The sequence below is a fragment of the Suillus bovinus genome, assembly GCF_016758785.1.
Source record: "Suillus bovinus strain UH-Sbo-P2 chromosome Unknown EDB93scaffold_9, whole genome shotgun sequence".
NCBI lineage: Eukaryota > Fungi > Basidiomycota > Agaricomycetes > Boletales > Suillaceae > Suillus > Suillus bovinus.
The window spans coordinates 56,762-79,536 of record NW_024542065.1 but is presented as its reverse complement, the minus strand read 5'-3'; the positions used below and the strand labels follow the sequence as shown (position 1 = coordinate 79,536).

The window sequence follows — 22,775 nt, the reverse complement described above, 5'->3', positions numbered from 1 at the left end:
GATGCTTTCAGGTGTCGAAAGAAAATTTTAACTGCTTATATTTGCAACGCCTCGAGGATAATGCATGACCGAGGCTATAAGACATCGGACAGATAGACGATCAGTAGTACTAGGTACGTGCCAATGGCAATATGTTCCTGCGGCCAAATTTCGAACAGCCCACGGTTTAAAGATAGGTGGTCCGAACTCAAGGCGAGGTCACGATATTCCATCTGCCAGAGCTATTCCAAGCTAAGAAAAAGTGGATCAGAGACTGGAAGATTCTTGTGATGATCAATCCACCGTCGTCGTCACTCTGGCTGAAGAACACAAACATGTGTTTCCATGCCTTTTCATCGACACTCCGCTGATATAAGCAGCCGCGCCCCCGCTTTTCCCGAAGGGTTGGGAATTATCGCTCAATCACATCTCTTCCTCAATGCTTGCGTCCTTCAGAACAACAGGCTCGCTGGCCCGAGTAAGTGTCATTTCATTCACGTTTTTTTTTGCATCTGATTGGTGTCATAGCGAGCAGCATCTGCGGGTCAAAGGCGCTTCCTTTCTATTCACGAATACCAGTCGGTGAATCTACTAAACTCGGTGAGATTGCTTAGAGTTCGTCAGCGTTTTCATAGCGTGACGACTTCCGCTTTGATCCCTAGTATGGTATACCAACACCAAAGAGCATCGTTGCAAAGTCTCCGGAAGAGGCCTACAAAGTTGCTCAGAATTTTGGTGAGCATTCGGAATCTTCATGACACGTGTTTCTCTCGTTAAGACTCGGATCCTTAGGCACAGATAAACTTGTGATCAAGGCACAAGTGCTTGCCGGTGGTCGGGGCAAAGGAAAATTCGACAATGGCTTCCAGGGTGGTGTGCATACCGTCGACAAGTACGTAACAGCTTATATAGATATGTCCCTACTTCACAACTCATGTGGTCCAAAGCCCACAGCAGGCACAGGAATATGCTGGCAAAATGATTGGTTCAAAGCTCATCACGAAACAAACTGGTGCCGGTGGTAGAATCTGCAATGCTGTTTGTACATCCTTCACGTGCTGTTTCTCGTCTCTGACTACAAGTCAGGTTATGCTTGCTGAGCGTCGTGATCCTTCCCACGAATACTATGTCGCTGTACTTAACGACCGTGTTACTCAAGGTGTTGTTCTTGTCGCTTCCAACCAGGGAGGCATGAACATCGAAGAAGTTGCTGCGACAAACCCTGGTGCTATCATCACGACCCCCATCGATTTCGAGAAGGGCCTAAGCAAGTCAACGGCCCTTGAGCTTGCCAGAACTCTTGGTATCAAGGAAGGTGGTCAAGACGAAGCAGCAAACATTTTCATCAACCTGTACAAGATATTCAAGGATAAGGATGCCACCCAAATCGAAATCAACCCGATGTCAGAGACTGTTGATGGCCATGTACTTTGGTGAGCAGAAATCTCACATCCTACGTTACCCCCCTCAATTTGTGTTAGCATGGATGCCAAATTCGGATTCGATGACAATGCTGAGTTCCGCCACGAGGATATCTTCGCGCTCCGCGATATCTCGCAGGAGGAGCCATCAGAGGTTGAAGCTCAGAAGGCTGGTTTGAACTTCATTAAGCTCGATGGCAGCATTGGCTGTCTAGTCAACGGTGCGGGGTTGGCCATGGCCACGATGGACGTTCTGGCTCTACATGGTGGCAATCCTGCCAACTTCTTGGATGTCGGGGGGTACGTAAAGCCTGATACTGGTGTGTTCTGTACCTGATTACTTATCGTCAGAGGTGCTACCCCCGAGACGGTCAAAAAAGCCTTCGAGATTCTTCTCGCCGACCCCAAGGTCAAGAGTATTTTTATTAACATCTTCGGTGGTATCATGCGCTGCGATTACATTGCCGAGGGCGTCATCAAAGCAACCAAAGAGCTTGGTCTCACCATTCCATTAGTTGTCAGATTGAAGGGAACAATGGAAGCGGAAGCGAAGGAGTAGGTTTTCGTTTTCTTTTTCGACTCTTGCCAAAGCACAGTCTGACTCTTAATCATATAGGATGATCAAGGCGTCTGGTTTGAAGATAGTCGCATTGGATAGCCTTGACGAAGCTGCTGAGACTGCTGTGCAGCTGGCAGTTTAGAGGTAGACTTAGATTATTTACCTTGCTTATAAATTATTGCGATCGGCTTCGGACCTCGTACTCGTGAATCGCTAGCAAATATGCATTGAGAGGGTAGGAAAATAACGAAACAACATATAATAACATGTCGAGAAACATCAATATATCGTCAGGTAGCATGACACGTATCACCACGACGGTCGTCCATATGGTAGAGGTTGTGCAGGACTATACATAGTAGCGTGCGAAGGTTGAGGAGCAGAGTGTGATTGCTGCATGGGAGGCATACCATCAGGACGCCCTTGTCCACGACCAGCAACAGTCATGTACGGCTGTGGGCCGTGAGTCATTATGGGAAGTGCGTGCATCATCACAGGACTCCCAGCATACATTGAATGATTCGCATGCGAAGGAGTCGCTGAATGCAATACAGGACTCATCACCGGCATATTGCGAGGGTGGGGTTGGGCGGTTCCGTTGATCTGTGGCGGTGACTGCGAGCCATGTGGCATAGGTGGAGGCCCATACATCGACGGAACCCCATTTGGTGAGGGATATGCCATCAACTGCGTAGGGTATGGCGAAGTTACCGGCCTTACTGCACCAGAGTGACTTTGGGATGGAAGAGGCACCCATATTGGTTGGCCGCCACCAAACATGGGTGAATGCCCATTGGGTCCGCGTGGGGCAGGGCTTGGTGGTGGATACACGAGTGGTGTGGGACTAGGTGGGTGGGCCATCATCGGCGAGTAGGGAAAAGGGGGCCGCACACTCATGCCTGGAGGGTGGACAGGACTATATGTATAATTGGAAGGACGGCTGATGGGTCCGGCTGCAGATGAAGATGGTAACGTACTACTGCTCCTCGTAGTGGCATTTGATGACGTAGGTACTTGCTGGAATGCACGTGTGACATCATGGAGTGACATCTTGGATGGAACATTTGCTGCTGAAGTAGGAGGGGGAGTTTCTCCATCTTCAGACTTGACATCTTGCAATGTGAACGGTAGAGCAGTAAGATCATCCGCGATACCTTCGAGGGAGTTTACTGCATGTACTGGAGCCTTGTCAGAGGGCTGTGACCATACAGCTTTTAGATGCTCGGGATCTGGTGCTCTCGCCGGAGATTCCTTTGCAGATGAAAAGCTCAAAGGGGATTTCGTCCATGGTGTGCTGTATGACGTGGATCCAGGGGTGATGAGATTTTTGTCAACCTATATGCACGTGAGCCATAAAAGAAGATGCAAAAAGATACAGTGGAACACCAACCGGTTCATCCGAGTTCTTAGAGTCCAGCTGTGTTGAAACAATAAGCCTTGGGGAGCTCGTGTCCTTTCCAAGACCATTCACAACGCGACTCATTGTGGCCGTCTCCTTGGTATAGAAACTTTTGTCAGATTCAGAAGAGTCTACGGCCGAAGAGAATAGAGCGCTTGGCGGATCACTTTGTGGAGATGACGGTATCTCGTCCAGCTCGCTAAAGACGGTGAAGGATACTGTGTGCTTCTTTAACTCTTGATTGGCTGTGTCGGATGGGATATCACGATAAAATGCTACCGCGGAACCCACTGGCATCTTTGGTTGAGCTCTAGGACGTTGCGTAACGGCTTCCACTTTGTTGGTGCATGGTAATACGCTTTGGGCAGCGGGGGCAAGTTCTGGTGGGTTAGGAGGAGGCGAGCAACTGATCGTGTCAAGAGCGCCTGCGCTGGCGCTGTCTGGACTGACTTCCGGAATAGGTGGACAGACAGCAACCCTCCTCCAGGACGGAAGGTCATCGACCTTCGACCGCCCATATGACGAATTCGGCTTTGTTGATCCAACTGGAAGATTGACCTTGGGTCCTAACGGAATGGTGAAAGACAAATGATTATGCCGTGCTCGGGGAAGGAGTACGCGAAACCTGGGTTTACCCCTGGGAGACGAATAACTCTTGTGGAGTACATCATTCATCGAGAAGTCTTTCCTGGTCATACCATCGACCGGTGGATCCCAGGACATTATATCCCATCGAACCTGCGAGCGCACATTCTTCAAAAAATGAACCTGCCGTTTAGGAATAGGATCCAAAGGACGTGATTGGCTGGGGAGGCGGACCACAGCAGTCAGTTGAGGCGAACGTGGTGGTTCGCAGCCAGTGACGTCGAAAACTTCGTGTTCTTCCCCAAATTCGACGCGACGCGGCCTCAGTGCAGGAGGAAGCCATTTAGGCCCACCTGAATAACCCCGACCATTAGCATTGCCCTGAGATGGAATGATATCTGGTTCGGGCAGTGCATCTGCAGTCTCCTTGATGGCCTGCTTTGCAGATTCCGTCTCTTTCATGTCATCCAAAGCTCCCTTGATGCGAGACATCACATCAACGAGAGCAGACATTGGCACCTCGCGGCGAGTCGGGCGAGTTAAGCGTTGTGGAGAGGTGGGCAACGTTGTGTGGTTAGACGAATATGTCGCTAAGCCATCCGCAATACTCTTCGAAGGCGATATACGCGTCATTGCCTCCCGTAGCGATTCCGGACTCGGAATGCTCACCGGAGCATCCCGTAACGGGTTTTCCGCGGTCTCCTTTACATTTTCTTGGTTGGTCGACGAGGATGGAGCTAAAACTTCGCCAACAAGCTCAATAGGGTTTTTGCGACGCCACTCATTCGGAGACTTCGGGCGAGGAGGGAGTGTCTGAGGTTCCGAATCTTCAAAGAAGTCACTTGCGACAGGCCTAGGGGGGCGGGGTAGCCTTTCATTGCCTTTATGTTGTGCCTCGGTTTGCGGGGCCGCTGGAGCACCAACAAATTTACCCATATCAGAGAAGTCCACCACCTCAAGATCCTCATCTGCAGAAACAGTAATAAACTCTTCTACTCTAAGCAGCGGCGCAGGAGCACGAGGCTGTGCAGGCATTTCTTGAGGCGCTGGCGGTGATAATGGAGGTGGAGCTTTGCTTCTCCAGGAATCCGTTTTCGAGGAGTCATGAGATTGCTCTGCATTACAGGGCACAGTCGGCCTCGGAATCATCGGCGGTCTGAGAGATGCTCTGAAAGATGGTGGTTGCCCTGTTGGCTTAACAGGCATTGAACGTTGTACTGTGGCATCGAGCTGCAGCACCTGCTGGGAAGGAGATTTAGCTGCTTCCGCAACCTCCTGTATCAGTTTGACGGCTTCCGCTTCCTGTAGATGAAATGAGCCATGTGAGATGTTAGCCACATCATAGATACCCACTTGATTTTCCTTCTCTTCGTTTGCCTTGAGTTTCTCCTCCAATGCAGCTGCCTTCTGTCGGGCACGTTCTTTCTCTTTCTCCCGCTCCTCCTCTTCAACCTGTCGTCGTTGTTTTGCACGCTCAGCTGAAATATGCATGGCTGTCTTGTGGACGTCTTCGATGCTCAGCGTAGGAGTCATGAATGGGGCGGCAGTTTCGGAGGTCACCGAGATAGTGGACAATAGAGGTGACTGACCAACGACGCTACCCCCATGAGTTGTAGTAGGCGAATCGAAATGTTGTTGAGAAGCAGACAGAGGTTGATGTGGATCTCTTGCAAAAAGCTTTCCAGGTGGAGCAGTTGAAATATGGGGTGGACGCTGCCGAGTGCCATCACGCTTCAATGACGATGGTAATGGCGGAGGGCCCATGTTTGACAAACGACGACCTCTGTTATCAAACATGATTTCGTGCTTCTCAATAGGAGAAACGGACGGAAGTCCGTCCCAGTTTGGAGGCCCATTCATTGAGGGAGAGGGTAAACCATCACGAGTCCTGCCGAAAGGAACATGAGGCCCAGGACCGTTTCTCGACGAGCGAGATGAGCGATCATAGCCACCCGCAGGTTTTTGAAGTAATTGCACTGGTTGTACGGGCGACCGCATTGGCCCATCTCGTCCATTACGCAGGTCCACTAGAGGTGGAACATGCTCTATATGAGAGCCTCTCCTAGACATCGGAGCCCCAGAGAAATGACGGGTATTTGGATGAGAACTGTATGGCTCGAGTCTGTTTGAGCGTTCATTGAAAAGAACTCTTGAACCTTCCGAAGGCGAGTAGCTAGGATGCGAAGACGCAGGAGACATTGACGGGTGTCGAGGAGCACGTGGGAGATCCTTGTGCACAAAAGATGGAGAGGGCCTTGATCGTGGCCATCTCCGGTCAAAGTCGTCCGCAAAACGATCCTCTTTACTAACAGGTACTTTGCCGCCGTCAACGATCTCTGGATGGGGCTCGACGATATCCATAGCTGTGTCGGGTGATGGTACATTCTGCGCACTGGCTTCAGCTGGTGATATCTTGTACTGTCTTCCGTCGCCAAATTCGATAACTCCGTCCAGAAATTGGTCATCGTCTTCTTCCATCTGCGAAATGTGAGAAAAATGAATTAAAAAGTGAATTGAAGCGGACCTCATCCCAGTGGTGGGCGTTTGGATCAAGGTGAACACCTCGAAATGCATCAGCTTCTTCTAGTGTCACACTTTTTGAATGAGGAGCATCAGGAGGCTTCTGTGATTCAGTAACCTTGGGTGATGGTCGGCCTAAAGAAGGTAGATCAATTCACGAACTGCACCTACAAAATTTGCAACGTACCATGAGCAACTTCGGCAGCTGTAGGAAAGTCTGAGGGACCTGCACTGTCCGGCAACAGGACTGGTGCCACGACTTTCGGATGCCCCCAAGCTGGTTTAGACGGAGTGTCCTTCTTCCCTGTGGTGGACGAAGTCGATACGATAGCTCGTGGTTGTGGCTGAATGACTTTGCCAGCGACGGGGAGCTGCGGGGCAGCTGGAATGGAAACGGGCGCTGGTGCAGCGGTATGCGGAAGGGGTTGCGGAGGAGGTCCATTGGATGAAGTTGACGGTGTTGAAGAGACTGGAGGTGCCGCGGATGGTGGACGCGACCAACCTGGACCGGTTGTGGTTGATAAAACAGGCGCCGCTGTGAGCTTGGTGGTCACGAGCCGTGAATGCGTGCTTATTGGTGGAGCTACAGGTCGGACGGCTACAGGATGTTATATTGTAACTATTATTATAAAACACAATATTGAACTTACGAGCTGGACTGCCAGACTTGACGACAGGTACGTGGTTCGATGACGTGGTAGCAGACCCTGAGGAGCACGAGTTCTTCAGTAGGAACTTCTTGTTGATGTTGACAGAAGTGAATTTCTTTGGATGTGGGGCAGCTAATGATGAATCTGAAGCAGGAAGAGCCAGTTGAGTGCGAGATTGAGTTGATGAGTTCGTGGGTGAGATCAATGGAGGTGAATTTGAAGTCTTGAGAGCGCAAGCTGCGACTACTGAATGTTCTTCAGATACATTGGATGAACTCAACAGCACATTAATAGGTTCCTCTTCTGCATGATTTTCAGTTAGCCCCGTGTTTGAGTTGTCGATATTAGCCATATACGCGTCCCAAGACGCCGATAGTCAGTTTTCTGTGCCTAGGGAGATTATAGCAAGAGCCGAGAAGGAAATCAAATAAAAAATACACGACAATGAGTTAAACGTTGAAAATAACACGGTTAAATTCTTATTGACTTGCCTACAAGCTTTATAGAGTAGACAAACGAGATTTTCGTTGTCGTCGACGAGCAGAAATATCCGAGTCAAACGAGGGCAGAGTGCAACGTTGAGCGGCGGTTAGCCTATTTCGGTTAACTACTAATAAGCTACAAGATGTAATTACATGCTAGCGAGCTCAGCCTCTTTTTTATTCAGTCGGTCGACTTCTGCATCAAGAGCTACATTTGCCATCTCAATCTGAAGGATGCTCGATATCAACTCTGTCCATTTGTTCTCCAACGATGTCAACTGGTTTCCAATTCGTGTCTTCAAACAAGTATGAATACAACTACTCTCCTGATCAAGACGAAACATACCTGAGAGTTCTTGCGTTCTCGGTTAATGTCTGTGGTGCGCTGCTTCAATTCCTCGAGCGCTGTCTCTGCTTGCTTGGCTGTCGCTTCTAACAAGTAATTGTGAATTCTCCAAGCATTGGGTCCATATGTCTGTAGCAGCGCGAGATTTGTGTGCCTTTGAGAGACCGTTAACTCAAGGTATTCAAAGGACAATCGAAAACCTACCGAATGCGCTGGTGTTCTAGTTGAGACTGTGCATTCTTCAACGCTTGCTGCCACTCCTCATCTGTGCCTGGGGTAGACGTCGGTGCTGGAAGTTGATATCTTATGGTATCCAAAGGTGCTAAAGGTTGATGAGCCTCGACGCGTGCAAGCTCAGCAGCAAGTCCAGGTTTGTCCTACACCATATCAGGTCTATGAACAATTAAAAGGTAGCTTTAATATACCTTGAAGAGTTCTATTGGAGGGGAAACGCGAGGATGCAGAGTCTGCAGTGGTTTTGGCTCGCGTGCTAGTTCGCGCTCGACTTTTTCCCTCAATATTGGATTTTTCTCGAGATCATTGTCATAGTAAGGTAATGAATCGAATATTTCTGTTCTGTGAGCGTCGTTGTCGATGAGTGAAGCCATGGTCTACTTGACGTCGGTGCCGGTCACGATTCGGATCGGAGTGTGAATTTACCGTTGCTCTAACTCGTCTGGACTCACTGAACCGGTAGCCAGCAAACATGTCGTTCCGCACGGGTCTGCGGGTCACAAATCTACTTAAAAGTTCGTCGAAGAGACCAACGAGGACCGTTGGCGTCGCTTTGACGCGAAAAATCCAGTCATCATCGTCGTCTAGAGGTAAGCCATGCCTGTCCTCATCGCCGATGACTGTCTTGACAACTTTCTAGCCTCCGTTTCGCCATTCACCGAGCCTACGTCTCCAAATCCTACAGCTACCAAGTATGCTGAGACAACCGAGTCATTACACACATATGGATCATACCTCATGCAATGTCTCCCCAAATTTGTCCAGCAGTTCTCCGTGTTAAAGGATGAGCTCACTTTGCACATCTCCCCATCTGGCGTCATCCCTGTTTTGACTTTCCTTCGAGATCACTCGCAGTGTCAGTTCAAAAGTGTCGTGGATATCACCGCTGTTGATTTCCCAGAACGAGAGAAACGCTTTGAGGTGGTTTACAACTTGTTGAGCATCAAGCATGCGGCGAGGATTCGCGTCAAGACCTATGCTGGTGAAGCAGACCCTGTACCTAGCAGTGTTTCTGTCTTCAGTGGAGCAGACTGGTATGAACGGGAGACGTGGGACATGTTTGGTGTCTTCTTTACTGGTCACCCTGACCTGTATGTCGTGTTCTATATCCCTATGGACCGGTGTATTGACCTTCTATTTACAGGCGTCGCATACTGACAGACTATGGTAAGTTTTCTTAGAAGCCATAACTCGCACTTGTCATAGATTTTGTCTAGGCTTCGAGGGTCATCCCCTCCGAAAGGATTTCCCATTGTCGGTGCGTAGTTGCCACTACAAACCGCTAGTTGTAATGATTTAATTATCATTTTAGGGCTACACCGAAGTCCGTTACGACGAAGAGAGGAAACGCGTCGTCTATGAACCTCTGCAATTGACACAGGCTTTCCGGTCAGTCAAAAATGCATCTCTCGATTCCTGCGTTTTACTAATTACCTGATCATATAGCAACTTTGAGTCTTTGTCACCCTGGGAACAAGTTGGGCAAGGGACAGAGCCCATCAGGCCCACAGAACTTAAGCCTGTTCCTCCACCTCAACCTGAACAGCCTACAAATAAGTAGATGCTACTACGTTATTGATTGATATACATGCACAAACATTCCTATCCTTTGAGTGCAGTCGTCGTAAGGTAAGACATAAGTGGGCAACAACATGTGAGTGGAGAAGCACATCAAGGGGGTGATTCAGAGGGCATTTCTTGAGTTGTAGTGAGCTCAGCTGCCTTCTTGCCCCATCCCATCCGTGCGACAATGTAGTCCTGCCCAATCACTTCAATGCCCACCCGGAGAGATTCAGCTACAAGATCTTCCACCCAGTCGTAATCATCCCAGATCTGCAACCAATTACCAGGTACAGCCTGTGTTATAGTCGTGTGCACCAACTTATGCCCGGGATCAGACAGATGCAACAGGAACTGGAGGTTAGACTGCTCGGACGCTTCTGCAGACTCCTCTGAAGTATCAACGGGCTGAGGAAGGGTGAAGAATGTGAGGAATGGCTGGATGCGAAGGTAGACAGAGGAGTATGTAACAGGATTCTGAATGGATGACTCTTTGGGTGGTGCTTTGGAATTGGTCTTGATGAATTCATCTATATTTGCCTTGGCGGAAAAGTGAATCTTACGTGCACATTTCTTGGCATTGGCCCCTTACCTGCGCGAGCTTTATAGCAGCATCGTACCCATCTACTGAATTGAAATCTCGAGGAGTCCCCGCTGCAGATTCCTTTGGTTTTGATTCGACACCTCGGTTGATAATCAAATCGCCACCCTCAACCTGTTCCATGACCTATGCAACAACGTCAGCTCGGTGGACACCCGTAATGTCTTGGTGCTTACCCTAGCGAGTGACCGATATACAAGCGATTCGACGCCATCATATCCTTTCATATCATGACTGAGCCATACTTGAATAACCTCGTGCTCAGATATCGGAGGAGCAACTACATTCAGAATGTCTGTCAATGTAGACAGTCCGACTTTCTTGAAATCTTGACCTAGAGGGTACAAATTAACTGGCTTTGAATCAGCTGGTCACACGCAGACGAACCGAGTTTGTCAAGCTGCGCAGTCTTTGCGTACTCCAGGACTCCCTCTCCCAACTTACTGATGTGTTCATTCTTGGGCAGGTTCTTGACCTGCTCGTCTACTACCGTCCTTGCTTGTTGGTAAACAGTATTTGCACTGGTCCATACGCTGCCCCATCCCCACCGACTTGGGGAGGCCGATGCAGCTTCAGCTTCAGCCTTGGCAGCAGGAGCTGATGATGGTTCTGGCTTTGCTACGAGAGAAGAGGTTGAAGAGGACGGATGAGCACCGACTTTGACTCGTTCAGTGCTCTTCCTCAGTGATGGGGTTCCCGGACGCGAAGCATGTCGTTCTATGTGTGATGTCGTGGAGCGAGTTGGCTCTGAGCTCTTCTGAGTTATCTCATCAATGAATGCGAGAACATCCGCTGGGTCTCCTGCGCCGTCCGTATTAGCAGCAGGTCCACGCGTCGTTGGTGCAACTGGATTAAGGGAATCAAGATCATCGAGAAATTGAAGAGCCTCTTCTTGCTTTGACTTTGATTTAGAGGCCATCGTACGTCGTAGTGCGATTCAAGCAAGTGGGAAGGACCCCAAACTTGGAAAGCGGAGTCTAAGAGCGCGCTTAAGTCGAATGTATCAAATAAACTTGTCTACATTCGTCCACTATTCCCTTTGTATGGGTCGTAAGAAGAAAGTCGAGCAGGAGGTATACCACGTCGGTGCGAGCTCAGTTCTTCATCGCTATCACTATTCACATGCTTGCTGGTAGAGGTCATCACCAAAGCTCGCGTCAGTGAGGAAGGAGACTGGGTAAGCGTATATCATTGCGCTTCGAACAAAGATCTGACCGCTCCGGATCGTCTAGGAATATCATGTCAAAGTGAGTTCTTATCCGCGTTTGATTGCGTCCCCTAATGATTCATAGTGGGCAGGCTATGACTCTGATGCAGACACGTCAGATCTATCTCCCTTTCATTGCTCACAAACTCATTCTCCAATGTGATATGCAGTTGGGAGCCAGCACCAAACTTGAGCAAATGCGAACGGCTCTTGTGCAGCTTTTGGGACCATATTGGTATCGACGACAATGATTATTCCGTGGGATACGAGATTACGGCGAATGATGATTGGATAAGTGAGACTGGGCTGACCTTTTGCTTGGTGGCTCAACTGACTTTGTATGAAGAGAAAGAGAAAGAGTTCTTCGCGACGCAGTTCTCAGAAGAAGCAAAGGATACAAAGAAACAACCTATCAAGCAGGTGAGTTTACCCGATGATACTCATTATACTGTCTTACACATTTTATATAAAAGACAGTGAAGACCTCAGAGCCAAAGCAAGTCGAGAACGATACTGACATGCTGAACGAGTCCGATCCGGTCGCGAAGCTGTTGGCCCCGCGAGCGAGAAAGCGTAACAATACACTCATTAGTTCAGATGTTTGCCATTTTTTTTGCTTATCATCGTGCTGCGAAGCTTAGACAACAGTAGTCAGACTCTGATTCATCGGAGGATCGTCCATTGAAACAGAGGCGGAAACTTACTCACTCGAAGTCCCGGAGCACTACAGCAGACAAGGTTCCGTGATATTTGCCGTCTCTTTTCATTCTAACGTCAGTGTTTTCCACAGGAACGCTCATCAGCAGCCTCGGCCTCTAGTACATTCGCCGAACATCCATCTCGTCCCCTTCCACCACCACCAAGGCCATCGACGTCTTCTGCCACACCATCACTGAACGTACCTCGCCCACCCAAAATACAGCCCGTTCGGACTCACCAAGATCAAAGGACCAACCCTCTCGTCAAGGCTATGGATCTTCCCTCGAAGGCGGTTCAATCTGGGAGTACTCTGTCAACGAAGCAACGTATAGCAGCGGGATCAGGTCCTTCTGTAGCACCCAAACCAAAGCCACTGCAGACAGTTCCGAAACTACTGACCGGTTTGTCGTTCAAAAAGAAACCCCTTGAAACAAAAGATCCTTCGTCCGCAACTAGTTCGTCCTTCCAGAAACCTTTCGAGAATGAGCCTTTATCAGCGAGTGGCATGCAACCATCTGGTCCATCCACTAAAGAGCCTTCATCCACAACTGGTTCCTCCAAGAGGCATTTCGAGAAAGAACCTTTTTCGGCGGCTGACGTGGAACCATCTGGTCCGTCCATAACGAGTATGGAGGCTGGTCCTTCCATCACAACACCTGTTGGGGTTGGCCCGTCTTCAGCCACGACGCAGATGATAGAAGAGCCCTCTGCCATTGTTTCCAGCTGGGAATATAATACAGAGGTATTTGAGGCTGCAGATGATAACCCTCCCCCTCCCTCACCTGCACCTCTGTAAGTGCGCTCGAGCGTCATCAGACATTCATTTGATGGCCTTTTAGTATTCAGCATCAACTCGCAAATCCAGCTCTCCCTAAGCGAGCCTCTGAAAAGGCTGCAGACGAGTTTCTTCAAAGTCTTAGCCTTAATATGCCAGGGTATGTATCTTAGGTTGCTCATATTTGTTTGCGCTCACGACATGCATGCCAAGTCTCAGTAGCCCTTTGTGAGTCTTGTTTCACTGATTTCAGTCACTCAATGCTCATGACAACGTCCAGGGAACCTTCAGTGAGCGATGGTGCCCATGATGTCAATTCCTTCCGACCAAAGGCTTTAACAACGATGAAGCCTTCTGCGATGTCAAAGTTTGTGGTATTCACTCGTGAATATGAAAGTGTTTTAATCTTCGAATAGGATTCCCAAAAAGTGGAAATGGGAGGGTGATCTATTTGTCGACTTTGCTAAGAACCAAGCCGAGAAAGTTTGTGAAGTGACGATCAAGGACGCGACTGATTCACGCGATAACGGTGCTCGCATGAGCTTCATGATGGCGCAAACCGATTCCATCCGTATCCAAAAACTTTACAATGTTACAGATCTTACACCGGTCTTTCGCGCCTGTGGAGAGGCTCAGCAATTCGCCAAACTTGAAGCCTTGGAAAATCAAGATAGTCAAGCACTGCACGGACTGTTTCGTTACATGTCAGTTCAGCGACATGTGAGTCTTATTTTTCTGTTGATGGTCTATGCTGACAGAAGATAAAGGTTGCTGTTCTCCCGCTGTCGTTGGATGGCGCAGAACTCGCTCTTCTCTTCATTTTCAGCCCGTCATTGGATGCCCTTTGTAGGTTTTTGCGTGTACCAGAGCACCTACGACAAAATTCGCAGAACACCCATTTGTTGGTAGCCCTGTTGCCATGGCTTGTCTCGTCTGCCAAATACATCAAAGGAACGACGCGTAACCAGGTCGATAAAACCATACATCAGCTATCGACTCCGAGTGGTCAATCGAAAGACAGCCGTCGTCGCATATTGAGAGAGGCTGCCATGGCTATCGATCTGCTTTCAATTCCACGGGAGCTCTTGGATTTCATGCAGTATTCGAACAGGAAATATTGCATCTGGTCCTTCCCGGCCGATGGAGCAGCCTTGAATCCTGGCCTTGAGACTCGACAACTTAAATACGTACTAGACAAGACCAAAGCTGTGTCAGTTAGCCTTGATGCGGAAGCTCGAGTAATATTCATACATGTCGGAGCCCTCAAGACTTTTTACGAGCTTTCTGCTGTGGTCACTAAGCGGCGCGACGCTCCTGAAGTTCGCTTTTTCACCTACGGCACACATGAGTCTGTTCCATCCAGCAGGTGGGGCATGCGCGAGATTTTCCCTTTGGGTGAGTATTTGCAAAGCAGGACGATTGGTGTCACTGACAATCTTCAAAGGTGGTATTGTCACCTTCACGCCTCTGGCTATCGCCGAAGATCCTGTTGGATGTCACAGTTTGATGCGTAACCTCGCGCAGCATCCACTTTGGGATTGTTACCTGATACCTTCGATCGTGGGTCTGAGCCATGCCCTGGCGTGCGGCAAGGATAAACCAGTTCCAGGAACTATGAGGTCAGTGATGCTCCAGTACAATGGTCCTTGAACTCAGACGTATACAAGTATGGACTCGTGTCTTCTTCCCATTCTGGACCTGGTAGACGCAGGCAGCATCTCTGTCATGAAAGCGCCTACCAAACATAATGATGACGCCTGGATTGCTGACACCTTTGAACAGCAACTGTTGGAAGTAGAAGATGTGCTGCGAGAGTGCGTCAAAAGCTCGGTGGAACGCTTCGCTTACTGCAGCGAGTCCGACATCCTGATTGAAGCGGACCGGGAGATCTCTCAGGATCTCGTCAATATGGAACTGCAGCCTACGTTCATGGACAATTACCGACGATTTGTGGTTATCAGAGCTGCATCCGAGGAGATTCGCAGCCTCCCTGAAGGCGGATCGGGGGTATGTAGTGTGGTTTATCCATCAGTGGTGTCTGCTGACTTGACTTGTAGCTCGAGTGGTCTTCGGTATCAACTTTTGTATTTAAAGATGATTACTTCCTTGGATCATAGATTTTAGTCGTGTCGTTATGTACCATAGTATAGTCATGTAGTCAGTTTCTTCCAAGTTCAATTGTATAGTGCGAATCTCAGTTTACATGTGATTGCACCGCCCGGTCCGCACTAGGCGTTTCACCCAAGTGGAATGAATCCTTGCCGATGCCTCTAGCTGGCACACCATGTCCAGCATTACCCAGTGGCTGTCAGACCCCCGCATGCACGACTACCTTGCCATCGTAAAAGGAGCACGTAATGGCTTTGTGTACGGAGTCAAAGTCAGATTCCCTCACGCGTTGATCATGGCCATTCTTTTTGGTCGAGGAGAGTACGTCTATTCTCTGCATCCAGAGTCGTTTTCATCGCTGAACCACTATCCTGTAGCTGGAAATCTCGCCTTCTTGTTATATACAAAGCAACCAAGCAGCACGCCTTCAATCTAGCAAAGTTCGTTTCACTCTACAAGACACTGTTGCTACTTCAACGAAAGGCAAACGGAGGGAAACAACGCGGCGGAGATACATTCATAGCTGGCTTGTTGGGAGGGTACGTAGTCTTCGGCGATCGATCGGCCGTTAACGAACAGGTACTTTCAATGAGCTCTTGTCAGTGCTAGTCCTGTTTAACTTATCAGTGGTTTTCCATTTTAGATAGTCCTTTACGTGGTATCCCGAGTCATTGCTTCGTTCATGCCACGGGCGGGTAATCCGTATTCGAAAGCGCCTGGAGGTGCTTCTGGATCTGTAGTGAAACCTATCCCGCCAGACCCGCGGTATTTCTCCGTCTTCGCGGCTCTATCATGGGGTGCCGTCATGTGGTTGTTCCAGCACCGCGGAGAAGCTATCCAACCTGGCATGTTCAACTCGATGACATACCTTTACCGTGACTCGGAAGTATGGACTGATCTTAGAACATTGTTATGGCATAATACATAGAGAGGGTAATAGATTTTAACGGTGAGTGCACTCGTTTACGCATGCGCGTACTATCTTATGTGTCATCCATTAGATTGTATAGAGCCAGGGACATAATCTACGGTTCTTGGCACTCTCCGACATTTGTACTGCGCAGCATTCTTAAAAGTTAGAGTTGTCCGATGTGAGAAGCTTTTGATTCGTACCTGAAGCATATCTACAGCAGCTGTCAAAGCTTTGTGACACAGGGGACAAGAGGGAAGCTGGGCAGCCAAGTCATGCATCTCCTCAGCTATATCAGTAGCTGTATTTCATCGGTCAGTAAGTGGGATTGGGAGCACATGATTGCACACCTGCTTCGATTCGGGTGGCCAGGTACACCCGCTTCTGTTCCCAGAGCTGAGTGGCCCACTGCTTGTGCACAGGGCAAGTGCCATATCCGTGCGGAAATATATCCTCATTTAGCAGGATATCTCGTAGTTTATATTTCCGGTATTCATGGAGCCTCAGAAGCTCATGGTATGCGGTGACAGTGGGAATAATTTGTATGTCCTCTTTGGTGTACGACGATAATGGGGGATGGAGGAGGTGAGCGCTTGCCTCTGCTGCAATTTCCGGCAAGTTATGTGTTGTGGCATATGCATAAACGGGGAGCGGATTAATTGAAGCATTGGCTTGGACGTGCAAGTGCAGTGAACTTATTATTGTTTCTGGGAGTCCATACTTATCAGCCAGATGAAGCATGGAAGGAAGAACCGGAAACGGGATGATTGAGCCTGCGTCCAATTTGAAACGAGGTCTCGTTCCATCTGAGTTCTCCATTGGGGGAGGGGAAGGGGGTTGTTGAATGAGGCGGAATAAAGTTGCTAAAGCATGCTCCGTTTCATCCAAGTCGAGAACTGCTTCCTGGGGCCCAGGCTCGTCCTTATCACCCACTAGTTCGAAACCGTGGTCGCAGCATGCAAACATATTCCCTTTACATATATATTAACTCGAATACGGTTTGAGATGGACTTGGACATACGGAACACTTCACATGTTTCAATAGCATGGCGACTTACTTGAAACTCTGTGCCATCAGGCAGTGACCGCACGTGGAACTTTGGGCCACTAGTACTGGAATCGGCATAGCTTGTACTGGAAATGTTTTCGCTAGTCATATCAAGGAATAGCAGATGCTCTCCACTTGTGTCCTTTATAGACGTATCAACGTGCAACGTTTTCGCAATCGTGTCCGTTGACGTACCAACACGCGCATGAGATATGCGGCAGTGGGAACACAGCAATTCCGTAGTCCAGGAACGAATCCGACATGCATCAAACCCGCCAACCTGTACCAGAAAATTGCCAGTGCATTGAAAAATACATCGCGGACTAGATCGCGTAAGTCACAGCGTGAGGAGTGGGACTGTGATATTGTAGCTAGAAGGAAACCCATGATAGCCCGAAAGCGAGCGAAAAGAACAAAGCAGAAGAATCGTGGAGGTATCATCGAATAGAGGTAAAGGGAGTATGAAATCTAAGTCGCCAATAACCCGAGAAGATGTCCTTCACATAACCACGCATTTGGGTTTCTTGCTGCCGCCGTCCTTCGGTTGCTTGTCGCTCTGTTTTCCCCCTGATCCACCAGTTTCCAATCGTTTCGTCTGCCGTAGGGCACGTACTAGGTTGGTGAAAAGGAGTTCGACGTTATATGCTGTTCTTGCTGACGTTTCCATGAATTCACAGCCAAATGACCGAGCGAGCGCGATACCCTCCTCACGTGAGACTTCACGCTCGTATGTCTTGTCGCACTTATTGCCCACCAGCATGAAGATAGGTTTTTGGCGCTTAACTTTGAGCATCGACTGTCTGAAAACGTCCAGCCGTTCAAATGTTGACCGAGATGCGATGGAATAGACCAGAATAAATCCCTGGCCTTCCCTAAATGTATGACATAGTGAGACATGCCAAAACAAGAGGGCGCAGTCATTACGTACCGAACCCATTGGTCACGTAGTGTAGCGTACTCCTCTGCACGAATATCAGAGAGATGGCAAAGTTGTAATGAATGATGCTCACCCTGCCCAGCAGTGTCGATGACTTCGACGAAACACATCTTGTTATCCACAATTAACTGCTTCCTATAAGCGTCTTCTATTGTCGGGTCGTAAGTCTGCGAGTGACCATGAGCCAATTGATACTAGGGTGAGCAAGAACACATACCTCTGCATGACATTATGCGAAGAAGAATCGAGGTTATTAGATTGGAATAGACAGTTTACGGTGGTTGGGCCTACCAACGAAGCAATTGAGAGTGAACTAGTAGCGAACATGAGGCATAGATAGGTGACAATATGATCATAAGAACTGACCTGGACGGCCAAAGCAGTTTTACCGACACCACCATCGCCAAGCACAGCAACCCTCCAGCTATCCATAGCTGTTAATGATAGATTAGGAATAATAGCGAGATGGAAGCAAGCGAAGAAGGATTACCTTGAGTATGATCGAAAGAAATGGAACAGGAATTCTGTTGTCAAAAGTGAATTATAGTTGTCAGAGAGGGTACAGGGGATGTGTGTACCTTGAGAAGCCGAAAATGGAGTTTGGAGCCGGAGAAAGTGCCAAGTATATAGGGATACCTTAAGAGATGAGGTTTGGGAGAAGGAAGAATATTCAGAAGTCGTGCAGATCGTATATGGTCGTAAAGAAAGGCGCGGAGATGGACTTTGAGACTTAGAGAGAGAAAGGAGTAGGAAGCGGAGAGAAGAGAAACTTGCGTTGATGTAACTTGGCTTGTCCTTCCAAGTACTCCATAAATTTACATCAAAATACTTATCATTATAATATAATTTTAGAGTTTTACTTTCTATTTTATATTTATTTACATCACCGCCTACGGATATCTCCATCCACCCTTTCAAAGCATTAATGTTCTTAAATCGAATGTCCCCCTTAAAAGCAGTGTTAAGAGGTAGATGAACAATTGCGGTACACCTAATTAATTGCCGTCAGACAACCATACATGGCATGATCAAGCTCGACCGACACTACCATGAAACTGACAGGAAAACCCCACACGGGCCCGACATTCTATCCATCGGCCTCCGAGAGCGACCCTCATATGACACCGCAGCCTCCCGTTTTGGTAAAATTATGAAGGGATGACCTTGCGCTCCTCTCAAAGGAAGGCGCCCATCTGGAACTATGAATGGGGTTGTGGACTGTTCCATTGGGAGATCAAAGAAAATCGTGTTGGGGCCACAAAATTCAGGGCAATCTTTGACTGCGGGCCACTCGAATGGTTTACGAGGCTCTTCGGGGTAAGGAACGCCATCAGATAAGTCTGGGCATCCCCCTGTAACTTCCCGCGACGATCAACAAACCATCGTCATGGTCTTTCTCTTATTGTCAGGTCAGGTCGGAAAAAGTGACTTTTAACCGAACTGCCGAACTGCTGCATTTGGAAGGTATATGTTCATTAGGCGCTCGTCAAAACTTTCATCGTGACTTGTTAATCCAGATCGAACCATGCTCACTGACCCAGACCACAATTCCTGCAATCAAACTGGATGTTGATGCTCAAACTTAAAGCTCTGGTTTAGTATATATTCATTGAATGGCACGTTTTGATACTACTCAGGCTGGAACTAGTCGTCTGCTCACGGCCAAAGTCGCGGCTTGTATTGATGCCGTTGGACTTTACGAGCAACTGGCGATACGATTGCGCCACCGCCACCATAGTAGGATGTTACGTATCAACATTCCCTCGACGCGGTGTGTGGAAGCCTCGCCAAGGTATTTGTCTCCAAGTGTGGCTCATCGAGTACGCGGTAAAAGCGCACTTATCGTCATCGATGTGACAATCACCCACCCCGTGTTCTTTCTGACGCAGAACAGGCCCCCGACAAAACTTTCTCATCCGAGTTTCAGCCACGTAACTCGGATGTGATGTTCATCTCGTCACGATACGATGTTCCCGGGTCTAACTTATTCGTGATGACATGCGGCGACGAATGTATCGCGTATGGGGCTCCCAACCAGTTAATTGAATGTGTGAAAACTTGTATAAACTTTGTAAACACCTTTCGGCACCCAAAATGAATGTTTATCGTAAGAACACCCACTTACTCGGGCCACCTAAAAGGATAGAAACAAAGTAGGTTTTATCGACTCGTCTGATGAACTTCAAGTACTTACTGTCACGGTCATCAGGCTGACTCATCGGCTAATATACGGAGAGATCATGCCTGGTATGCGGTAGTCGATCTCACCCGACGGAGTCTCATCCCCGTCCAGTCCGAGTCATCCCCAGCGATTCTCACCAGATCCGGGGAGCAATCGCGGTCGAGTTGCGCTTCTGACACGTGTACTACTTGCGGTAGACGGTGAGCAAGCGAGTCCAATTGATACCGGTGTGCTGCACATTCAACGTTGACGCGTAGACCCGAAATTAGCATGGCGGCACTGGTCCGGCCTGGGGTTATTTCACGTAGCTTCCCGCAACAGTCCCCGACTCGAAGGACCGACGGCTGACTTGAATGACATAAAGCGACAGCATAGAATGCGAGTAAACCAATAGTAATCATGAAATTGTAGCGGCACTTATTGATACCTCCGACCCATCGTAATTATGCTTGCAAATTGGGTCTGTCCGCATTGCTGTTACATCAGGCTAAATATCTTAATCGGAACGCCGATGTTGATCCCGGCGGTATGGGGCTATAAGTCAGGACTCAGGAGTCAGCGCTAATTGGCTCAAGGGATCGTGAAGTTTCACTTGTCTGTCCCCTTGCCCCACGAGCTGCCAGTGCTCAGCACCAAGACCTGTGCCTCAGCCAATAATCAGGAGTCGACCTTTTCTAGTGGCCAAACTTTCTATAATTGAAATTTGCCACCCTCAGATTCATTTAAGAGTGGGAAGTAAGAATAACAATGCTACCCTGCTCCCCAGTTGGCTCTCCCTCTTCCGAAATGTCCACTGTTTTGTAAAGTTAAGTTTCAGTTTTTTTTTTGTCGCTGTCTGTAGTATTCAAGGGTGAGAATTATTCTGAATGGAAGAAAAGAAGGTAATGATTGGCGCACAAACACATCCAGTTTAGTTCAAAACCACAATTGAAGAAACCACAGTTTGCTTCGGGAGTCTTTTTCCCATTACTTCTTTAGAAGGAAGGAATTGTAACGACACGCCTTCTGTGTGTGTCCATGGAGTACGCTCTGAATCGAGCTCCGAAAACGTAATGGTTGGTTGGTCCAGACAAGCCGTTTTCATTCCTTCCAACACTCGTTCAGACGTTCACTATTTGGGAACGTTGTGCCTTGCTCGAGCGTCTGGTATATATAGTTGTTCCTCGAGCGGCAACTGATTATAGATAAAATCTTTTCAAATCTCGACATGATAAGATGTTCATACCCTTACCTGCATAAATGAAGAACGTAATGAAAGATCCAGGCTCGGACGCAGCTACTGGCGCGCCCATTCATTCCAGTGTTACCATCTGATAAAAAGATTGCATAACTGACAAGGTTCAAAGAGAGTCTGTACAACTTGCCTTCCAGGTATTCCCCATTCATTACGTCTGCAACGAACGGCCATCTCGGAACGATTGAATACTATGAGTCATGTGAATTCCGATTGCGGAGTACAGTCAGAATTGGGTAAGGAGAACCACTGAATGACGATTCAGTCCATGTTTGCGAATTCGCCTCCTCTTCGGTAGGGTGTATGGGCGGCGATAATATTTTCCTGGAAAAGCAAGAACAATAAGTCAGAACGGGTGGGGCGGGCGATCATGAAACCTAGTACATTCTTGCCGCGCTGTCTATCAGATTTTGATGGATACTAAATATAGTGTCAGCAGTGCAAGCTATGATTGCCAAGTGACTTTGTACTTGTGGTTCACTGGGAAGTAGTAGGGGCAGTTGAATTTTCCCAGGTCCCGCAGCACGCCACTAAGGAAGGAATCCTAATTCGCTCTTGCCGCCAGCCGCGTCAGACTGATTCAAGTTTGATCGGCGATGCGTAATTAAGAGGGTCAGAGGTGGACAGTATGTTATAGTCAGCGTTCTGATGATCATGCCAATGTCACTTAGCAAGGCCTACATAAATATTGCCGACTACTTACCGTTGCCATCTTTCCAGAACAGCCACGTGGTATGTCGTCCAGGCCAAGCAATTGTACTTGTTTTATCAAGTAACGTTCAAATATCATTGGAGCTGGCTGTTCAAGGGCAGTTATTTCATTCTCGACAGTCCCTGTCTGAACAAGGGGGGGTTATGATAGTATCTGATTATTGTCATGATATAGAAATGAGCTCTATTTCCGCACATACGTTGGATTTCATAGGAAATTCCACGCATCCCTCGGAGTGATAGTGTTCTTTAGATAGATAATGCGCGATGGTTCCTCCGAGGATTAAGGGTCAGCTCACATGGGACGTGCTGCAAGAGGGAAAAGTTACTCACTGCTATCAAAATAAACTCGCTGAAGCGCTGTGAGCAATTAAGCCAAGCTTGTCCAAGAGTCAGCCGTGGTAAAGCAGGTGACAATTATACTTAAGCACAGATTTATTATGATCAGGAAGGACAGGTGTGCCTTCTTGAAAAGTTACCGTAGTTCGACCCATGTGACTTGGCAAAGAGGCTGGGCTGAGATACTTTTGCCCTCGAAAGATAAGACAAACAACAAACTTCCCATTGTGATAAGATATGTGTAGTTGGAACAGGCGGGAGTATGTGTGGAACATGGAATGGCAGGCA

The 22,775-nt window shown here is 48.3% G+C and overlaps 10 protein-coding genes across 10 annotated transcripts; 5 read left to right on the top strand and 5 right to left on the bottom strand.

Annotated features, from left to right (window-relative positions):
* Positions 1 to 23: 23 nt before the first annotated feature.
* EDB93DRAFT_913020 (succinyl-CoA synthetase beta chain SSC-beta) lies at positions 24 to 2,185 on the top strand. Its single transcript, XM_041457930.1, has 9 exons — positions 24 to 457; positions 508 to 579; positions 642 to 714; positions 772 to 871; positions 927 to 1,017; positions 1,066 to 1,412; positions 1,461 to 1,700; positions 1,752 to 1,955; positions 2,017 to 2,185. Exons 1-9 carry the CDS (start codon positions 419 to 421, stop codon positions 2,099 to 2,101), a joined length of 1,251 nt encoding a protein of 416 aa, XP_041310806.1. The 5' UTR covers positions 24 to 418; the 3' UTR covers positions 2,102 to 2,185.
* On the bottom strand, positions 2,058 to 7,771 carry EDB93DRAFT_913624 (uncharacterized protein). The gene is made up of 7 exons (XM_041457932.1): positions 7,605 to 7,771; positions 7,114 to 7,503; positions 6,651 to 7,061; positions 6,468 to 6,598; positions 5,297 to 6,421; positions 3,350 to 5,245; positions 2,058 to 3,294 (listed from the first exon to the last, which is right to left on the bottom strand). The coding sequence occupies exons 2-7, from the start codon at positions 7,463 to 7,465 to the stop codon at positions 2,269 to 2,271; spliced, it is 4,941 nt and encodes a 1,646-aa protein (XP_041310805.1). The 5' UTR covers positions 7,466 to 7,503; positions 7,605 to 7,771; the 3' UTR covers positions 2,058 to 2,268.
* Positions 7,683 to 8,594, bottom strand: EDB93DRAFT_1326225 (breast carcinoma amplified sequence 2). Its single transcript, XM_041455054.1, has 4 exons — positions 8,367 to 8,594; positions 8,146 to 8,318; positions 7,942 to 8,095; positions 7,683 to 7,891 (listed from the first exon to the last, which is right to left on the bottom strand). Exons 1-4 carry the CDS (start codon positions 8,547 to 8,549, stop codon positions 7,745 to 7,747), a joined length of 657 nt encoding a protein of 218 aa, XP_041310804.1. The 5' UTR covers positions 8,550 to 8,594; the 3' UTR covers positions 7,683 to 7,744.
* Positions 8,594 to 9,779, top strand: EDB93DRAFT_1200961 (NADH or F420H2 dehydrogenase). The gene is made up of 6 exons (XM_041450943.1): positions 8,594 to 8,765; positions 8,816 to 9,266; positions 9,320 to 9,342; positions 9,393 to 9,433; positions 9,488 to 9,564; positions 9,622 to 9,779. Exons 1-6 carry the CDS (start codon positions 8,648 to 8,650, stop codon positions 9,734 to 9,736), a joined length of 825 nt encoding a protein of 274 aa, XP_041310803.1. The 5' UTR covers positions 8,594 to 8,647; the 3' UTR covers positions 9,737 to 9,779.
* Position 9,780: 1 nt separating this feature from the next.
* On the bottom strand, positions 9,781 to 11,355 carry EDB93DRAFT_1126927 (maintenance of telomere capping protein 1). The gene is made up of 4 exons (XM_041448763.1): positions 10,724 to 11,355; positions 10,513 to 10,670; positions 10,328 to 10,462; positions 9,781 to 10,275 (listed from the first exon to the last, which is right to left on the bottom strand). The coding sequence occupies exons 1-4, from the start codon at positions 11,253 to 11,255 to the stop codon at positions 9,847 to 9,849; spliced, it is 1,254 nt and encodes a 417-aa protein (XP_041310802.1). The 5' UTR covers positions 11,256 to 11,355; the 3' UTR covers positions 9,781 to 9,846.
* Positions 11,356 to 11,379: 24 nt separating this feature from the next.
* On the top strand, positions 11,380 to 12,023 carry EDB93DRAFT_1079686 (uncharacterized protein; the record flags this gene model as incomplete). Its single annotated transcript, XM_041445477.1, has 6 exons — positions 11,380 to 11,422; positions 11,473 to 11,513; positions 11,569 to 11,583; positions 11,629 to 11,657; positions 11,714 to 11,838; positions 11,890 to 12,023. 6 exons carry the CDS (start codon positions 11,380 to 11,382, stop codon positions 12,021 to 12,023), a joined length of 387 nt encoding a protein of 128 aa, XP_041310801.1.
* Positions 12,024 to 13,130: 1,107 nt separating this feature from the next.
* EDB93DRAFT_913740 (uncharacterized protein) lies at positions 13,131 to 15,239 on the top strand. The gene is made up of 6 exons (XM_041457933.1): positions 13,131 to 13,245; positions 13,298 to 13,384; positions 13,434 to 13,737; positions 13,785 to 14,412; positions 14,462 to 14,636; positions 14,685 to 15,239. The coding sequence occupies exons 1-6, from the start codon at positions 13,223 to 13,225 to the stop codon at positions 15,139 to 15,141; spliced, it is 1,674 nt and encodes a 557-aa protein (XP_041310800.1). The 5' UTR covers positions 13,131 to 13,222; the 3' UTR covers positions 15,142 to 15,239.
* A 62-nt stretch (positions 15,240 to 15,301) lies between these two features.
* EDB93DRAFT_1079721 (Tim17/Tim22/Tim23/Pmp24 family-domain-containing protein) lies at positions 15,302 to 16,054 on the top strand (the record flags this gene model as incomplete). The annotated part of the gene is made up of 3 exons (XM_041445481.1): positions 15,302 to 15,447; positions 15,504 to 15,705; positions 15,770 to 16,054. 3 exons carry the CDS (start codon positions 15,302 to 15,304, stop codon positions 16,052 to 16,054), a joined length of 633 nt encoding a protein of 210 aa, XP_041310799.1.
* A 31-nt stretch (positions 16,055 to 16,085) lies between these two features.
* EDB93DRAFT_912814 (uncharacterized protein) lies at positions 16,086 to 17,444 on the bottom strand. Its single transcript, XM_041457929.1, has 4 exons — positions 17,058 to 17,444; positions 16,387 to 17,007; positions 16,240 to 16,337; positions 16,086 to 16,182 (listed from the first exon to the last, which is right to left on the bottom strand). The coding sequence occupies exons 1-4, from the start codon at positions 17,191 to 17,193 to the stop codon at positions 16,117 to 16,119; spliced, it is 921 nt and encodes a 306-aa protein (XP_041310798.1). The 5' UTR covers positions 17,194 to 17,444; the 3' UTR covers positions 16,086 to 16,116.
* Positions 17,445 to 17,583: 139 nt separating this feature from the next.
* On the bottom strand, positions 17,584 to 18,453 carry EDB93DRAFT_1238796 (small GTPase superfamily; the record flags this gene model as incomplete). Its single annotated transcript, XM_041451563.1, has 5 exons — positions 17,584 to 17,956; positions 18,013 to 18,046; positions 18,095 to 18,188; positions 18,317 to 18,334; positions 18,388 to 18,453. 5 exons carry the CDS (start codon positions 18,451 to 18,453, stop codon positions 17,584 to 17,586), a joined length of 585 nt encoding a protein of 194 aa, XP_041310797.1.
* Between the last annotated feature and the right edge of the window lie 4,322 nt (positions 18,454 to 22,775).

Bases quoted from the DNA above. Each gene is read 5' to 3' on its own strand.
- EDB93DRAFT_1200961 (XM_041450943.1), top strand. From the start codon at position 8,648: ATGTCGTTCCGCACGGGTCTGCGGGTCACAAATCTACTTAAAAGTTCG. The intron at 9,267-9,319 runs GTATGTCGTGTT...TTCTATTTACAG, and splicing joins TTTACTGGTCACCCTGACCT to GCGTCGCATACTGACAGACT. The intron at 9,434-9,487 runs GTGCGTAGTTGC...TTATCATTTTAG, and splicing joins GAAAGGATTTCCCATTGTCG to GGCTACACCGAAGTCCGTTA.
- EDB93DRAFT_913624 (XM_041457932.1), bottom strand. From the start codon at position 7,465: ATGGCTAATATCGACAACTCAAACACGGGGCTAACTGAAAATCATGCA. The intron at 7,062-7,113 runs GTAAGTTCAATA...AACATCCTGTAG, and splicing joins CAAGTCTGGCAGTCCAGCTC to CCGTCCGACCTGTAGCTCCA. The intron at 3,295-3,349 runs GTTGGTGTTCCA...ACGTGCATATAG, and splicing joins CTAAGAACTCGGATGAACCG to GTTGACAAAAATCTCATCAC.
- EDB93DRAFT_1326225 (XM_041455054.1), bottom strand. From the start codon at position 8,549: ATGGCTTCACTCATCGACAACGACGCTCACAGAACAGAAATATTCGAT. The intron at 8,319-8,366 runs GTATATTAAAGC...GATATGGTGTAG, and splicing joins CTCCAATAGAACTCTTCAAG to GACAAACCTGGACTTGCTGC. The intron at 8,096-8,145 runs GTAGGTTTTCGA...GGTCTCTCAAAG, and splicing joins CTAGAACACCAGCGCATTCG to GCACACAAATCTCGCGCTGC.
- EDB93DRAFT_912814 (XM_041457929.1), bottom strand. From the start codon at position 17,193: ATGACTAGCGAAAACATTTCCAGTACAAGCTATGCCGATTCCAGTACT. The intron at 16,338-16,386 runs GTGTGCAATCAT...GATGAAATACAG, and splicing joins GGCCACCCGAATCGAAGCAG to CTACTGATATAGCTGAGGAG. The intron at 16,183-16,239 runs GTACGAATCAAA...AATGCTGCGCAG, and splicing joins CTGCTGTAGATATGCTTCAG to TACAAATGTCGGAGAGTGCC.
- EDB93DRAFT_913740 (XM_041457933.1), top strand. From the start codon at position 13,223: ATGCCAAGTCTCAGTAGCCCTTT. The intron at 13,246-13,297 runs GTGAGTCTTGTT...GACAACGTCCAG, and splicing joins CCAAGTCTCAGTAGCCCTTT to GGAACCTTCAGTGAGCGATG. The intron at 14,413-14,461 runs GTGAGTATTTGC...CAATCTTCAAAG, and splicing joins GCGCGAGATTTTCCCTTTGG to GTGGTATTGTCACCTTCACG.
- EDB93DRAFT_913020 (XM_041457930.1), top strand. From the start codon at position 419: ATGCTTGCGTCCTTCAGAACAACAGGCTCGCTGGCCCGA. The intron at 458-507 runs GTAAGTGTCATT...TTGGTGTCATAG, and splicing joins CAACAGGCTCGCTGGCCCGA to CGAGCAGCATCTGCGGGTCA. The intron at 1,413-1,460 runs GTGAGCAGAAAT...AATTTGTGTTAG, and splicing joins GTTGATGGCCATGTACTTTG to CATGGATGCCAAATTCGGAT.
- EDB93DRAFT_1126927 (XM_041448763.1), bottom strand. From the start codon at position 11,255: ATGGCCTCTAAATCAAAGTCAAAGCAAGAAGAGGCTCTTCAATTTCTC. The intron at 10,671-10,723 runs GTTCGTCTGCGT...TGTACCCTCTAG, and splicing joins TGCGCAGCTTGACAAACTCG to GTCAAGATTTCAAGAAAGTC. The intron at 10,463-10,512 runs GTAAGCACCAAG...GTTGTTGCATAG, and splicing joins TATATCGGTCACTCGCTAGG to GTCATGGAACAGGTTGAGGG.